Source organism: Panthera leo, chromosome C2, assembly GCF_018350215.1.
Source record: "Panthera leo isolate Ple1 chromosome C2, P.leo_Ple1_pat1.1, whole genome shotgun sequence".
Taxonomy (NCBI): domain Eukaryota; kingdom Metazoa; phylum Chordata; class Mammalia; order Carnivora; family Felidae; genus Panthera; species Panthera leo.
In genome coordinates, this window is record NC_056687.1 from 151,671,361 (window position 1) to 151,685,652 (window position 14,292).

At 56.3% G+C, this 14,292-nt stretch overlaps 1 protein-coding gene across 1 annotated transcript in view; it reads left to right on the top strand.

The window, feature by feature from the left end:
- The window catches only part of SCN5A (sodium voltage-gated channel alpha subunit 5), a 93,937-nt gene that overhangs the window by 2,337 nt on the left and 77,308 nt on the right, over positions 1 to 14,292 (top strand). The window contains exon 2 of the mRNA XM_042955342.1: positions 12,823 to 13,137. Coding sequence (XP_042811276.1) covers positions 12,865 to 13,137 — 273 coding nt within the window. The 5' untranslated portion in view covers positions 12,823 to 12,864. The remainder of the gene's footprint in view (positions 1 to 12,822; positions 13,138 to 14,292) is intronic.

The window sequence follows — 14,292 nt, forward strand, 5'->3', positions numbered from 1 at the left end:
AGCGACCCGTTTGGGTCTCATGGTGTGAGGGAGGGAAGAGCAGAAGCTAAAGCCAAGGTCACAGTCACGGGGGCCCTTGTGAGCTCTACTCAGGAATTGGGAATTTATCCTCAGTAATGGTACTAAAAATAGCTAACATTCACTGAGTGCTTTCTGCCAGCCAGGCATGGCACTAATCACTTTATAAGGCTCATCCCCTGAATCCTTGCGTCAACCCTGGAGGCGGGGGACCATACTGAGGACAGTATTGCAGGTGGTGAAACGGGAGACCCAGAAAAGTTAAATAACTTGCTCACACATCTACTAAGTCACACATCTACTAAGTAGCAGGCCTTGGGTTTGAACCCAGGTGTCCATATATCTGCTCTAGACTGTCCTACCCCTCTAGTGCAGACCGTGGGTGCCACCAAAAGCCTTTCAAGTGAAGGAGAAGAACAGTCAGGTTACCACAGGTGGTGGAACTTGTCCTGTTCCAACTTTCTTCTCTGTTCAGGGACTCGCCACTTCTCCCGTCCCTAACTTTGACTGCTCATTAAGTGAGATTCCCCACCGCCCTCCCACACCGTGAGCGAAGTTTAGGTTGGCAAGCTTGATAAAGGACAAAGGAGAAGCGACGGACGTTGCGGGGCTCTGACTGGAACCGTCGGTGCTTCCAGAGAGAGATGCCAACGTCCAGCAGTCATTTGGAGGGGAGAGTCCAGCATTCAGGCAGGAGAGCTGGGCTGGCGGTGGAAACTTGGAAGCATCTGCAGAGGCCGGCCATGGGATCCATGGCAGTGAATTAGACTGTCCAGCAAGAGTGCAGACCAGAGGTTCTCAACCCTGGCGATGTTAGCATCTCTCGGAAAGCGTTTTTAAATTGAAAAAAAAAAAAAAAAATGCCCAGGCTCCACCCCCAGAGGTTCTAATTCATCTGGCACCAGAAATGTTGAAAGCACCTAGGTGATCCTAATGTGGGATAGAGGGTACAACACAACAGGGTGGGGGCAGTCCAACAGTCAAGGCCGGAGAAGCCTGCAGAGGAGCCTGAGAAGGAGCAGTCCGAGGGTGGGAGGCAGGCCAGGAGTGGGAGGTGTCACAGAAAGCAAGGAGGGAGCCCGTCCTGGAGGAAGGGGTGTCTTCCGTTTCCTTCTGCCGAAGAGTGAAGAATGTTTCGCATTCTGAGAAGTTCATGGATAGATCAAAAAGGATGCATAATTTCAAAACGAGTGTCTGTTAGATTGAGCAACAGTAAGGGTGCCCGTGACCTTGGCAACAGAAACTTCCTTAACACCTACAGAATGTGGTGCCCAGCGCAGATGGACAGTTGTTGAATGAATGAATGAATGAATGAATGAATCAGTGAGGGTAGGAGCTAGTTTGGAGTGGATCCAGGAATGAGCATGAGGTGAGGAAGTGGAGACAGCATGTGTAGACAGCTCTTTGCAAGAGTTTGATGGTTTAAGAGGGAGGGAAGAGATAGAGGGGAGCTGGCCGGGGGGGGGGGGGGGGTCAAGGTGGGGGGGGGGTTGTAGGGAGAGCCTGAAGTGGACTCTAGGCATGTGTGTTCATGCGGTGCACCCACGGGCAGTGCTTATAGGGAAAAATACCTTTTCCTCACAGGGAGGGGCCAGAGGTCTCTGCACTGACGTTGTGCCCATGGGGCCTCAGTTGTTCTCAGAGGGGGATTTTGCGGGCAGGCACTGTGATTCCTCCTGGGGGTGGGGGCACGAAGGAGAAGGAAATCTTGCTGTGAGGAGAGAAAGGTGTTCCAGAAAGCAGTATCTGGGGACACGATGAGGTTGTATGGAGCAGGTACCCAGGAGTAGGGGGGCTGGCGTAAAACTCCCGTGGCAAACTCTACAGAGGAAGCAGGGAGGAGAAGGGGTGAAGCCAGGGGCAGCCTATGGAGAGAGGCTGGACGCTGCAGGGAGCAGAGCAGGCATGGGGGGCGGGGGCGGCTGCAGAGGAAGCCGGGACTGGATGCCCACTGTCTTCTGCCAGCCCAGGCTGGCCTGAGGTGGAGGTCTGAGGCAGAGTTCAGCTTGAGGTGGTTGGGGAGAGCCTGGATAGGACATTCAGGACCTACTCTGTGCCATGGAAGATTCTAGAAGGTGTACAATTCAGACACAATAACTGCTCTCATGGAGTTTACCTGCTACTGGGGAAAGACAGTCTGGATACCACTTAACAAATAGATACAGAAGATAATTTTAGATCATGATCAGGACTATGAAGGAAGTGAAACAGGATGATGTGATGGAGAGACAAGAGTGACCCTAGACTGGCTGGTCAGGGAAGGCCTCTTGAAGGAGGTGATTGAACTGAGACCCGAATAACAAGAAAGAACCAATCCAGAGGACATCTGGAGAAAGAATATCTTATAAAGAGGGAACTGCATGTGCAAAGGCCCTGAGGCAGTGACAGGCTCCTGAGGCATGGGTGGCTTAGGTGGCCAGAATAGAGATAATGAGGGGGAGCTGGATGCCTCAGTTTCTGACCCCCACCCTTTCCATCATCTGCCCCCTTCTGATATGCACGGGTTATACCACTGCCTGGGACTGGCAGTGGTTCCTGGGGATGAGACTATTTTTAGACACAACTCTTCTCTTTGTGGGCCTAGAACATACCGTGTCTTTTTAAGATGATCAATATGGAATGGGTGCTATTTATAGAGCCTCCACGTCAATTCTTGGGGCCTGGGACCCTCACATGGGGGAGGGAGCCCAGGAGCAGGCTCCTCAGGAGCAAGCCCCGTGGCTGGCACAGCACTGGGGCCATGTGACTCATGGACTCTTTGAAACTTGTGTCACCTCCCCTGCCAGGCCACCCTCACCCCACCCTGCAGAATCACAGCCCTGGCCTGGGGCGCTGGGTGCCCACGGTTTCCCCACCACCAGCTTCATTTCCTGGAGGAGTATCTGGTGTGCCCCAAGCCCAACAGAAAATTTACTGGTTATTGAAGCTAGAGTCTGGTGGGACAGTTCTGCGAATGTCTCTTGTCCGTTCCTCACTTTTACTACTCTGGATGGGCAGAAAAGGATACCGAAGACCCTCGGGGCCTGGCAGGTTCACCCCCCGGGCCAGAGAGAAGGCTGCTCAGGGCAGAGGAAACACGTGGTTGGGGCTGGGGGCTCAGCCTCCCCAGTGGAGGTCAGCGTGGCCCAGAGCAGCCAGGGGAGGGCGCCTGGAAGAGGTAGGATTAGAGTCGAGCTGAGGCCCAGGCACAGAATTTGGAGAGGTGAAAGCAGGCTGTGCTTACGGGCCTGTTCTGAGAAGCAAACGTGTGTGCCCTGGGGCTGGAGTTCGGTTCTTCCTCCTCCGTTTCGCCTTCTGACCAAATCTCCAGGGAGGCCGTGGGAAGCCGCACCTCCCCCCGCCCCCCAACGCGGGGGTGTTAAGGGAGTGAAAGAGCAGGATAGAGGTGCTCTCGTGGCAGTTGTGTGGGCGCCGGAAGGTCCCTCACCCGCTTGGAGATCCCGCTGGTGTCATCTCCAGGGGCCTGTCCCCTCCTTGCAGCCCTGGAGGCCGAGGGCCAGTGCGGGTCAGCCCGTAGGCTCAAGGTCACACAGGCATTGGGGCGGCGCTAAGCCTGGGCCCCTGTCTCCCTCGCCCCACCCAGGCCTGGCCCGGACAGTCCCCGTGCTTTCTGGGAATGGATTTTGAAGGGTAGAAAGGCTCTTCCTGGCATTAAAGGATGGTAAATGCCTTTCTGGCGGGTATTGATTCCTCGAAGTCCTGTGTGAAGGAAGGGCCTGACTCCAGAGGCAGTGTTCAAAGGGATGGCAGGGCAGGGAGAGGTTTGGCTAGAAGCACTGATTTCAGTTCTCGGGCTACATTAGCTGTCCCTCCATCTGGCCAGGCTGGGAGATCTAAGACGGGGCGGGGGGTGGGGGGGGCTGGAAATCAGGCCACGGGAGGGACCAGCCCAGCCCCATCAATACTTGCTGTGTGGCCATCAGAGCCCCAGCCTCATCGACCTGCGCCCATAGCAGGAAAGTGGTCCAAAGAGCTCCTCAGAGCCAGAGTGCCTGCCCTCTGCTGCCCAGCCCTGCTGCCTGCTTCGGGGCCCATCCCCGGGAAGAATCCAGGCCCTTCAGCCCATTCTCCCATCCTCCGACTAAGGGACACCCAGCTGGTGTGGGGGTGCAGGGAGGCAGAGGGACAGAGGCCTGCCCGCCACAGCCAGACTTGAGCAAAAGAAGGCCCGGGAGCTCAGCTGGCCATTTGCAGTGCCAACCCAGCCACCACCCCCACCGTGGTGGGCTTGGATGAGGCACAGACTGCCAGTTAAATAAAGCGACAGCTAGTTGCTAACAAAACTGGAAACCCAGGGAAAGCCCCCACTCCCTTGCTGAGCTGGGTGCCTGTTAGATGTATAATTGCTGAGTTTCTGTTTCAGGAAATGTCTGAGGGAAGGAGAGAAAAATACTCCCTAAGGATCCCCCGGGGGCGGCCGTCCCCAGAGATAGCTGGACTTTGGGGCCTTTCCAGCCCTTGCCTTTTATGATTGAGTTGTTTCTGAAGGGCTTGTCCCCAGATGGGTCACTTATGGTCGCTGTGCATTGCAAAGGGAACTTAGATGACTTAGACGGCAGTCACCAACAAATACACAGTAAAAATCTCAGAAGCATTATGTCGAGCAAGAACATTCAAGGCCAACAGCCCATACAGTGTGCTTCTATATATGTGAAGTTCTAGAACAGGCAAAACTAATCTGTGCTGATAGAAATCAGAAACATTGACCGGAAAGGGACCTTAGGGAACTCTCTGCCGTGATGGGAATGTTTAGGATCTTAACTGGGGAGCGGAGGGGGTAGTTACACAAGTATATAGATTTGTTAAAAGTCATTCACCTATAGCATCTAAAAATCTGTGCATTTTCTTGTTTGTATATTATACCTCAATTTCAGAGTATTAAGGCAAAAGGATTGCACATGCATACTGTGTCAACAGACACTTTTGTGGCATAGATTTTGTGTATTTATGGGTGGATTGCCTTATCTCTGAGGAGTAAGGGACCCTATGCTCCCCAGATTTCACTGGGGGAACTTCTGTCTCCCTCAGTGCACACAGTAGGTGCTCCATAAATGCTTCGGTTGCCATGACATCGGTGCACGAAGGCTTTTTTTTTTTTTTAAGCCCAGGTATTGAGCAAAATGAGTTGGAAGAAATGGTGCTAGAAAGAGGCTTAGGATGCTGATTGCTGTCTCTTGGGCACCTGTGTGCCCTCAAGGTGATTCCCAGGCCATAGGTGGGCACCTTTCTGGCCCAACTGTGTGTAGATGCATGGGTATAGATGGTCCAGGGCCTGGGGCAGAAGTGCCCTGGTTGACCGAGCCAGCTCTCTGACTTCTGAGTTCTGTGGTCGCATCGTGGATCATTCAGGTCCCCACCCTGGAGACCCAGGGCCTCTAGGCAGCCCTGGGCCTTGACTAACAGCTCAGTGCCTCCTGGCACAACATTATAGATCCCTGTGCATGGAGCAGTGAACAGGATTACAAGGCAGACTCGGGCTTGGGGGGGAAGAGGATGTCGTGTGCCCTGTGGAGGGGCCCCTGAATGACCTGGGAAGTTTGCAGTTCTCCTGACCTGGCACTGGGAACACCACTGACCCCGAGATGAATGAACCGCTTCCAAGCCCGGTGGGCCCTGTGCTTACTGTGGGGAAGGAGGAGTTTGAAAAAACAGAGGCTTTGGCTGAATCCAGGGCTCAAGCCAAAGGTACCCCCGCCCCCATTCCAGCTCTCCCTTCAGCGTCCACTCCAGAGAGCCCCCCCCCCACCGCCCCGGTCTCAGGGACCCCATTTCATCCTGCCTGGGGAAACACTCGCAGAACAAGCGGGTGGGGTTTTCCTGTCAGCTGAATTAGCCTCGGCTTCAGCCTGAGTGTTGGAATAAATGAGATGCAAATGAATGTAAATGAGGGCATCCCCAGCTTCTGGGGTGGGCGTGTTCGCCTCCGGGAGGGATGGGGGGGGGGGGGGATTCTGCAGGACTTCCCCAGATTGCTGGGGGCTGGGATAGGGACTAGAGAAGGAAAGCCCCCTCAGGATCCTCACCCCCTCCCCAGAGATAGGGCTCGGACTAGACAGAGTTAATGCGTGTGCAGCCTCAAAGGAGTGGAGCCTGCAGGGAGCCGGTTAGCTGAGGCCCTGCACAAGGACATGCCAATGTGCCTTTGATCCGGGAGCAAGGACCTGAATGCACAGGCCACGAGCACCAGCTGGCACCCCCGCTGAGCTTTTGTCCAAGCTGGTACCCTGGGAGCGCCAGGACTGTGCAGATAATTGCCTGGGCAGGAGGGATGCTGTAGACCCCTCCCACTTCCCCCCTGTCCCCCACCTCCCTCCCAACCACCCACAGCCACTGCCCCAAACCGGGGTGGCCACTTTCTGGTCTGCGGAGGACAACTGCCCTTCAGCCCATCCCTACCCCCTCCCTGTCCCTCCCCTCCCCCACCCCCAGCTAGCCTGAGGCCCAGCCCAAAGCGGGTGGAGTTCTGTAAGGGTTTAGAGCCTGGTGGCCGGGACACCGTGGTCACGCCATCAGTGGAGATATAACGTGAACTACAACCGCAAGTCACATATGCAATGTGAAATGTTCTAGTAGCCACATTTTAAAAAGTCAAAAGTAGCAAGTGAAGTTAATTTGAACATATTTTACTTAACCCAGTATATCCAAAATATCGTCTGTGTAAATCGTAATCCACGTTTAAAAGTTAATGATGGGATCGTTGAATTCTCGACCGTACTAAGCCTTCAGAGTCGGTGTGGAGCGTACAACAGCACATCTCGATGGGCACGAGCCACATTCCACGTGCTCCGTGCCATGGGGGCTGGGTGGCCACCCTGTTGGACAGGGCAGTTGGACAGGGCCGGAGCTGGAGAGAGAACCTGCTAGGGAATCATTTCCGACGAGGGAACTGCTGACTCTCTGGGCATGGGCAGAAATAGGCCAGGGCTCCCTGGGAGCATCTGCCCACGAGTGGGCACAGACACGTTGGCCAGCCAGAGGAGGCCAACAGGGACTAAGCCAGGGACTCCTAGCTCTGTAGTGGGGATCACAGACATGCCCCACCCACGGTAGACCTTGCCCCTTCCTCCCCACCCTCTGTGCCATCAGAGGTGGGAGACGAGGTAGGACCTTGGTTAGGCCTGGCTTCGCACAGACTGGGGCTCGCTTACTTGACCTGCGAGCATCAGATTTCCCTTTGTGTAACGGAGATAATAACCTCCCCTCTTCCTGGGATTGTTGCAGGGATGAAAGGTGACCCACAGCAGCACTTAGAGCCATCTAAGTGCTACTTAGTATCACGTGATACTGCTGGCATGGCCCACCCAGCTCACGATTGGGGAAACTAAGGTCCAGAAAAAGGGGGCGTGCTGATGCTGTCCAAGCTCACCGTGTGGGCTAGTGGCTGGGCAATAGGAGGGTTAATCTGGCGCTCATTCACTCATTCATTCATTCACCAGGCCCTTCGAGGCATCTCTGCTGGGCCGGACTGTGCTTTGGGAGCTCAGGACACAGCCGAAGGCAGACGCAGAACAGAAACAGGGAATCTTCCAGAGAGGGAAGTGGGGGAGCCAAAGGTGGAAGCGGAGTTGGGCACAGGGCCCGGCTCTCTGGCCCAGGGCATCGCTTCCTTGCTAATCTCAGCAAGGCTAAGTGGAAACTTCCTTAGAAGCCACCGAGTCACATTGTGGATGGCTCGGACTCATTTTCCCATCATGACCTGTTGATTTAGGATCCATCACCTTGGGCAGAAAAGTACTCTAGGAAGTCATTTGTAGGACCATGCACACAGTGGGTGCTGCTTAAATGCTCACTGAATCACTCAGTTGATAAAAGGATTCTATGCGTTGAGGTGTTGATTAGTTTTAACTTGTTTTCCTCCAGGAAGATATGAATTCGCTCCTGGTGCCCTCCCCTCCACCTGTGGGGAGTGAGCCCTGGCTTCCTGAGCACCCACACGCTCTCCCTGAGCTTCTTGCTTTAGGACTGAGGAGCAGTGGAAAGCAGGGCCATGGGGCAAGGGCACAGGTTGCCCGAGCCTGCAGGGTGGGAGGGAGGAGCACAGAGCAGAGGAAGCCGGTAGAGATTTTCTAGGAAGCCTGGGAACCACTTCCACGGAGCACCTTGCATAAATTTACATGGCAAAGAATATTCTTTGCATGTTGTGTTCCAGAGGCTCCGATTCCAAGGCGACCAAAATGCCAGAGGTGACTCAGGATGCTGGAGCATGCCTGCCTTGGGATCCGGGAGCGGAACAGGCAGGAAGGCACCACAAGGAGAGGTTGGGCTAGAGTCCGGTCCCTCTTTACCTCTCAGGTGACCGGCCATCCTGGTTTGTCCGGGACCAAAGGGTATCGCATCTCAGGATGCAGAAACCTTAGTGCTGAAACCAGGGAGGTCCAGAGCATCAGTCCCCAACCCTGGACAGTACCCACGGCTGCACCCTGTCGAGTTCCACGTCATGGCATTGTGACCACCAGGAATTGAGCACTAGCTCTGTGCCCCATACATTCAGGAAAATCTTTCTTCAGGGAGGCCACCTGAAGAGACAAAAAATAAGAGACAAGTCCAGAAGGGTCCAGTTTCTGGTGTGGACGCTGGCTGTTCTCCCCCACAGCATCTTCACCCTGTTGTGAATACTGGTACGTATAGGCCAGCGACTCAGAGGAGGGGGGCCCAGCCCTTCCCTAAGAAGGGGTTTTCAGGCTGTTGGGTGAAATCAGACTCACCCCAGGGACCATCAGAGAACAGCCGAGGCCAGGAAGCGGGGAAGGGCAGGGTACCCAGAGGAGGGAGGTCAGTGTGCGTGGGCAGTCACAGAGGGTGTCCTGGAGGAAGTGGGTCGGTGAGGAGAGCCCTCAGGGTGGCCCTGCCATCGCACGGGGCAGGGGACAGTGTTTGGGAATGTCTGAGCCAGGGAGTGATGGAGCTTCATGTAAAGGATGGAAGGAAAGAAGGAGGAGGCCAGTGGCCGTGGCGTCAGCACAGTGCCAGCCGGGTGAGGAGGCCTGTCCCTGGGCAGCGGCGGTGGGAAAGGAGGCGGGGGTGTTTGGTGAGGGTGCAGGGGTGTAGCCCGGGTCAGAGGAAAGGATCAGGAAGAACCGATTTGAGAAGGAGGGTTCACGGTCTGCTTCCGTGAAATCTCGGGAGCCAGCAGAACTTTGGGAGAGATGCCCCCAGTAACCAGAAACTGATAAACTTGAGAGGGGATGGAGTCGGGGGCCCCTTGAGCTTGAGTGAAGCTGACAGAACAGGGGCAAGTGGGCCGGGAAGGGTGATCGGCTGGGAGAAGCCTTTCCAGCCTTTCCAGCCTTTCCAGGGAGCGGGCAGACAAGCTGTCCCAGACGAGGGGAGAGTCACGGGCGCGCTGCTTCCAGAGAGCATGCTCTTGGAATGAAACCAGGTCTGGGCTCCCCCACACGCTGGAGCTGTGCAAGACAGAGGCCCCCTGCTCCTCCCAGCCAGAGGTGGGGCCTCCCTGGAAAGCCAGGGGCCTGACCTCCCAGGCCGGAAGGCTATAGCCGGGCCTGAGCCTGGAGCGTCCTTGGCCCACCCCCAACCCCTCCTTACCTTGGCTTCACCGGAAACCTCGCAGCCAGGGCCCAGCGGGTCTCGGCCACCGGCAGGGCGTGGGCCCTGAGCTGCTGAAGGAAGGGCAAGGCCAAAGCCAGGTGCAGGCAGGGGAAGAACAAGAGAGAAAACAGATCCATCCTGCCCACCCACCACGCACCGCCTGCGGGGGCCAGAGACAAAGGACACTCTTGACTGGTTTACTTTGGAACCTGAGGCTGCCTGGCTGAGGTGGTGGGGGGGGGGGGGGGGTGACTGGTTTACTTTGGAACCTGAGGCTGCCTGGCTGAGGTGGGGGGGGGGGGGGCGGCGCTGGCAGGGAACTTCATCTGGAATCTGGTTTCAGAAACCACAGACTTCCCAGACTTCCTGGGACAAGACCCTTCCTAAGACCCAGGCCCCCATCGTCAGCGTTCTTTATGAACGTGTTAAACAATAAGATCTAGCAGTGGGTCTAATAAGCATTGTAATTCTGAAGTATCGATAAGCGTTCATGATATTTGAGATGCTTGCGGCACCTGTCATGGGTCCGGGAAAGATCTGCAAGCTTCTACTGGTCACAGGTACCGCTCACGCCATCGTTTTGCTGCCTACATTCATAATTGAGGGAGGTGCTTAATTGCAGTGAGAAGTTAGTGAGAATGAGGTGTCGTCGTTTCCCCTGCCCCGAACTCTTTCCCGAACTCCATAGACGAACAGAGGTGTCTCTGATGTCAGCAGTCGGAAGAGTGGTCGCCCCCCCCAGGGAGGTAGTGACCGGAGGGGAATCTGAGTCTGGGGGACCGGAGACAATTATTTTTCTTGACCTGGGTGCTGTTACCAGGTTTGTTTTGTTTACAGACGTTCATCCACCTGTACACTTAGGAGACGCGCCCCGATCTGCGCGAATCATCGATTTCAATACGCGTTTTAAAAACACCTTTACTGGAACAGACGTATATGCAGGTGTCAGCTTGTGCGTGCATGCACACACTCTCTGTCTCTCTCTTTGTCTCTGTCTTTCTCTCTCTCTCTCTCTCTCTCTCTCTCTCTCTCTCACACACACACACACACACACACACACACACACACACCAGTATATACCGGTGAGCCTCTGCAGGTCCATGGGCATACACGTGTCTCCAGAACCCTTGCAGGCATGTGGACACAGATGCATACAGTTGAGACAGAGAACACTATTTTTAGGAAATACTTCCAAGTCAAAGAGGAGGCTTCCTGATTTACTTGACTGGTGATTGCTGATGGTGGAGAGAATTGCCCTGCAAAGGGCTGTTGTCATCCAGGCTGGCTTTTTTTTTTTTTTTTCTTTCTTTCTCCTCCCCCCCCACCCTTTTTTAAAAGAAAGACTAATGACTTTATGGCTTTTGTGAACATAATACAAGATCATCCTAACTAATTCAAGCACTAAAGGAAAGTACAAAAAGGAAAGCGTAAAATTACCCAAATTCTTACCAGCTAAGGGGAAAAAAATCATTCACCTTTGGTGATGAGTATTACAGGCGCCTTTCTTTGTTCACTCGAAGATGGAAGCTACACAGAGATCGCTTTTAGAAAATGGGAGCCCACTCCCTCACTTGCTATTTTTAACAGAGATGCTCCTTTAACTTGACTTGAATGGAACAGAAGAACAAGACACCGAAGGATGGGGTGGTTCTTACGGTGCTGGGTCCTAGGACCTCTGCTCTGACTTTCCCTCCACACATTCCTTGCTGCGCTTCCCTGGGGAAGGCTGTGTAGTGCTTGCTCACTGTTTACCTGTCACCTGGCCAGGTGCCTGCCTCACAGCAATCACGGTGCCTGGTCCCGGGCTCTTTGCCGGCTGTGTGCGAGGGCCGATGCGGCAGATCACTGGGGTCACTGGTGACATGTTTCTCGGGAGTGAGATCAAGGCAAAGCCTGCCTTTGGTTGGCGGAAAGGGATTCTGTCCTGGCAGGGATCTCCAACAGGTGTCCACCCTGCCCTCTTGAGCTGGTGCCCGGCCATTCCTGGGTTTGATGTGGTAATTAAGTGACACTGCCTCCCCCTTCCCGGTGGTGTCCCAGTCAGGAGCTGTGCCTACCACATCCTGTTTTGCTGGGACGGTCAGGAGCGCATTCTTTGGCCTCCATGTCATAGGCAGAGCCTGTTCGCACCAGGTCCTGGATCGTTTGAGGCCACTGGGGCCCACATTCCCCCGGTCTGGCGTCATACATGTGTGCCGGTTGGACACCCGCGTGGATGGTGGTCACTGTTGTCTGCTCCTGCTGTCACTTGTTCAGATATGGGAGGAAGGGAGCAGGTGGGGAGGTGTGAGGAGCCTGAGATGCTGCGTCTGAGTTTCCCATCTTTGGAAAAATGCTCCCCCTGGGGATCTCGGGGGCGGGGGCGGGGGGATCCTCTGCTGCAGCCGTATACACCAGGGGGCCAGCACCTGCATGACTGTTACCCTGCTGTTTCCAGAAACCCGTGGGATTTGCCTGCGTCTCATTTGGCAGACACAGATGCCCCTTCAGTTACCAGAGGCTGGCACCCCCCGTGCCCCAGGAGAAGTCTGGGCAGCCTTCCCCTGCAGGCGCGTGGTGCTGTGGGGAGACAGAGTGGCCCCCACCCTTTGGCCCCAGTGCCCAGGCTGCGTCTGCCTGGAAAAGAGACCCAGAGTTTGGGCATCGGCCCAGGAGGCCTGTGATCACCCTCCACAGGGCCCCAGGGGTCCCTATAGAAGGGACGAGCTTGAGAGGAGGGATGGCACTGGGCACCTTCTCGTGCCCTTCCCTCACCTATGTGTTCTTCATGATTCCCTCCATCACTCGCTTGTTCAGGACCAGCCCTGCCACAGACCTGCGATAAAAAGATGACAGGCCCCATCCCTGCCCTAGGGAGCGTCCCTCCTAGTCCAGAGAGTGTCAGCACCTTGGTGGGAAGTATCTCAGTAGGCTCGGGTAAGGAAGCAACAGGTGCAAGGGCTCCCTTTTGTGTCGAGTGGGGCAGAGCAAAGGGCTTCGGTGAGGCAGCCACTCTTGCCTACTTGCCATCAAGCGTGCTCACTGGGATGGGAAAGGGACTGTCCCGCGGGTCCCCACGCGGAGCCCACAGCCCGGAGGACACGGGGTTTACCCAGGCCAGGGTCGCCCAGGTGTGTCTCTGGAGAGGTTGGGAACTGCGCCCGGGGCCCTGCCCGCCAACCTCGTCCTCCCCTCCCCGGCAGGAGCGGCCCCCCTGCCCCCCGGGTCCGGGCACCGCATCAGGCGCCGCGTCTGTGTCTTCTGGCTTCCCCACAGGCCACGCGAGGACTGCCTGTGCCCCAGAAGCAGGATGAGAAGATGGCAGGCTTCCTGTTACCTCGGGGCACCGGCAGCTTCCGCAGGTTCACCCGGGAGTCCCTGGCGGCCATCGAGAAGCGCATGGCGGAGAAGCAAGCCCGGGGCTCGGCCGCCTCTCAGGAGAGCCGGGAAGGGCTGCCCGAGGAGGAGGCTCCCCGGCCCCAGCTGGACCTGCAGGCCTCCAGAAAGCTGCCGGATCTCTACGGCAACCCGCCCCGAGAGCTGATCGGGGAGCCCCTGGAGGACCTGGACCCCTTCTACAGCACCCAAAAGGTGACGGCCGCCCACCCCCGTGCCCACGCCTTCCTGAGGCTCCCTGTCGACAGCAGATAGGGAGAGGGCCTCGCCTCCACGTGGGGCTGCGTGCGGGGTAGGCTCCCTGGGCTTCGAGGGAGTGAGTCATTGGTGATCTATATTCCGATCATCTGAATTTTATTCCGGAATAAAAGCCAGAATGACGCAGCCTGATACGGTTTGGTGTTAGAAGGGAAGGAGCGGGCAGAGCCGCGGTTGTCTCGCCTCCTTGTGGAGTGCCCTATTCTGGAAGTCATCTGTGCTTAGACTTCCCCTCTGGCAGACTTCTCCCCGTCTTGGGGGTCCCAGAGCACAGCACGTGGTCCCCTCTCCTACTAAGGACACCCTGTGGCCCGCACGCTCTGGCGGGAGGGTTTGCCGGGCGTTGGCCGTGCCTGGGCAGCTCAGGCTGGGGGCCGAGGCAGTGGCTCCTGGGCCTCGCAGGCTGGCAGCGGGGACTGTGAGGGCCGGTGGGACATCCGAGAGGGGTGGGGAGGGAGCTTACTCTGCCATTGTCCCCCTGAGTGTGGGGCGGGGAAGTGGCTTTTGTCCACCGGGAAGGGTGACTCAGGCTTCCTCCCAGTAAGCATTTGCACCCAAGACGTGAATTCCCCCCATCTGGGTACCCTGCCCTGGCCTCACCTCTCAGACCACCAGCAGACATTTGGTGGAGGCCTTTCCCCAGACGGCCAGGTCCTAAGGAAGAAGGTGGCTGGAGGGCAGACAGAGTCGGTATTCACAGGGCAAGTATGAGCATGCGGCAGTATAAGTCCTGTGTGTCTGTGTCACCAGGTGCCTGTGTGTGTGTGTGTGTGTGTGTGTGTGTGAGTGTGTGTGTGACCGTGCCATGAGACTGCATTTAAGAGACCAGGAACCTGAGGGTGGGGGTGCTGCACAGTTGTCTCCATGTGTGACGTGAGTGGGTGCGCGGGTCCATCGGTAAAGGGAGAGCCCACCCAGTCGACATGCGCAGTGAGAGAAGACACCTCGCACCTGCTGGCACTTGCCCCTGGTTCAGGTGACACACGTGAGGTTGAGGTCGAAGGCTGGGGCGACAGTTGGGCTCAGAGTAAGGCTGGAAGCTGGGATCCGTCAGGGTAGGTGGGCCTAGGTCCCAGTTGGCCAGAGCGGGAG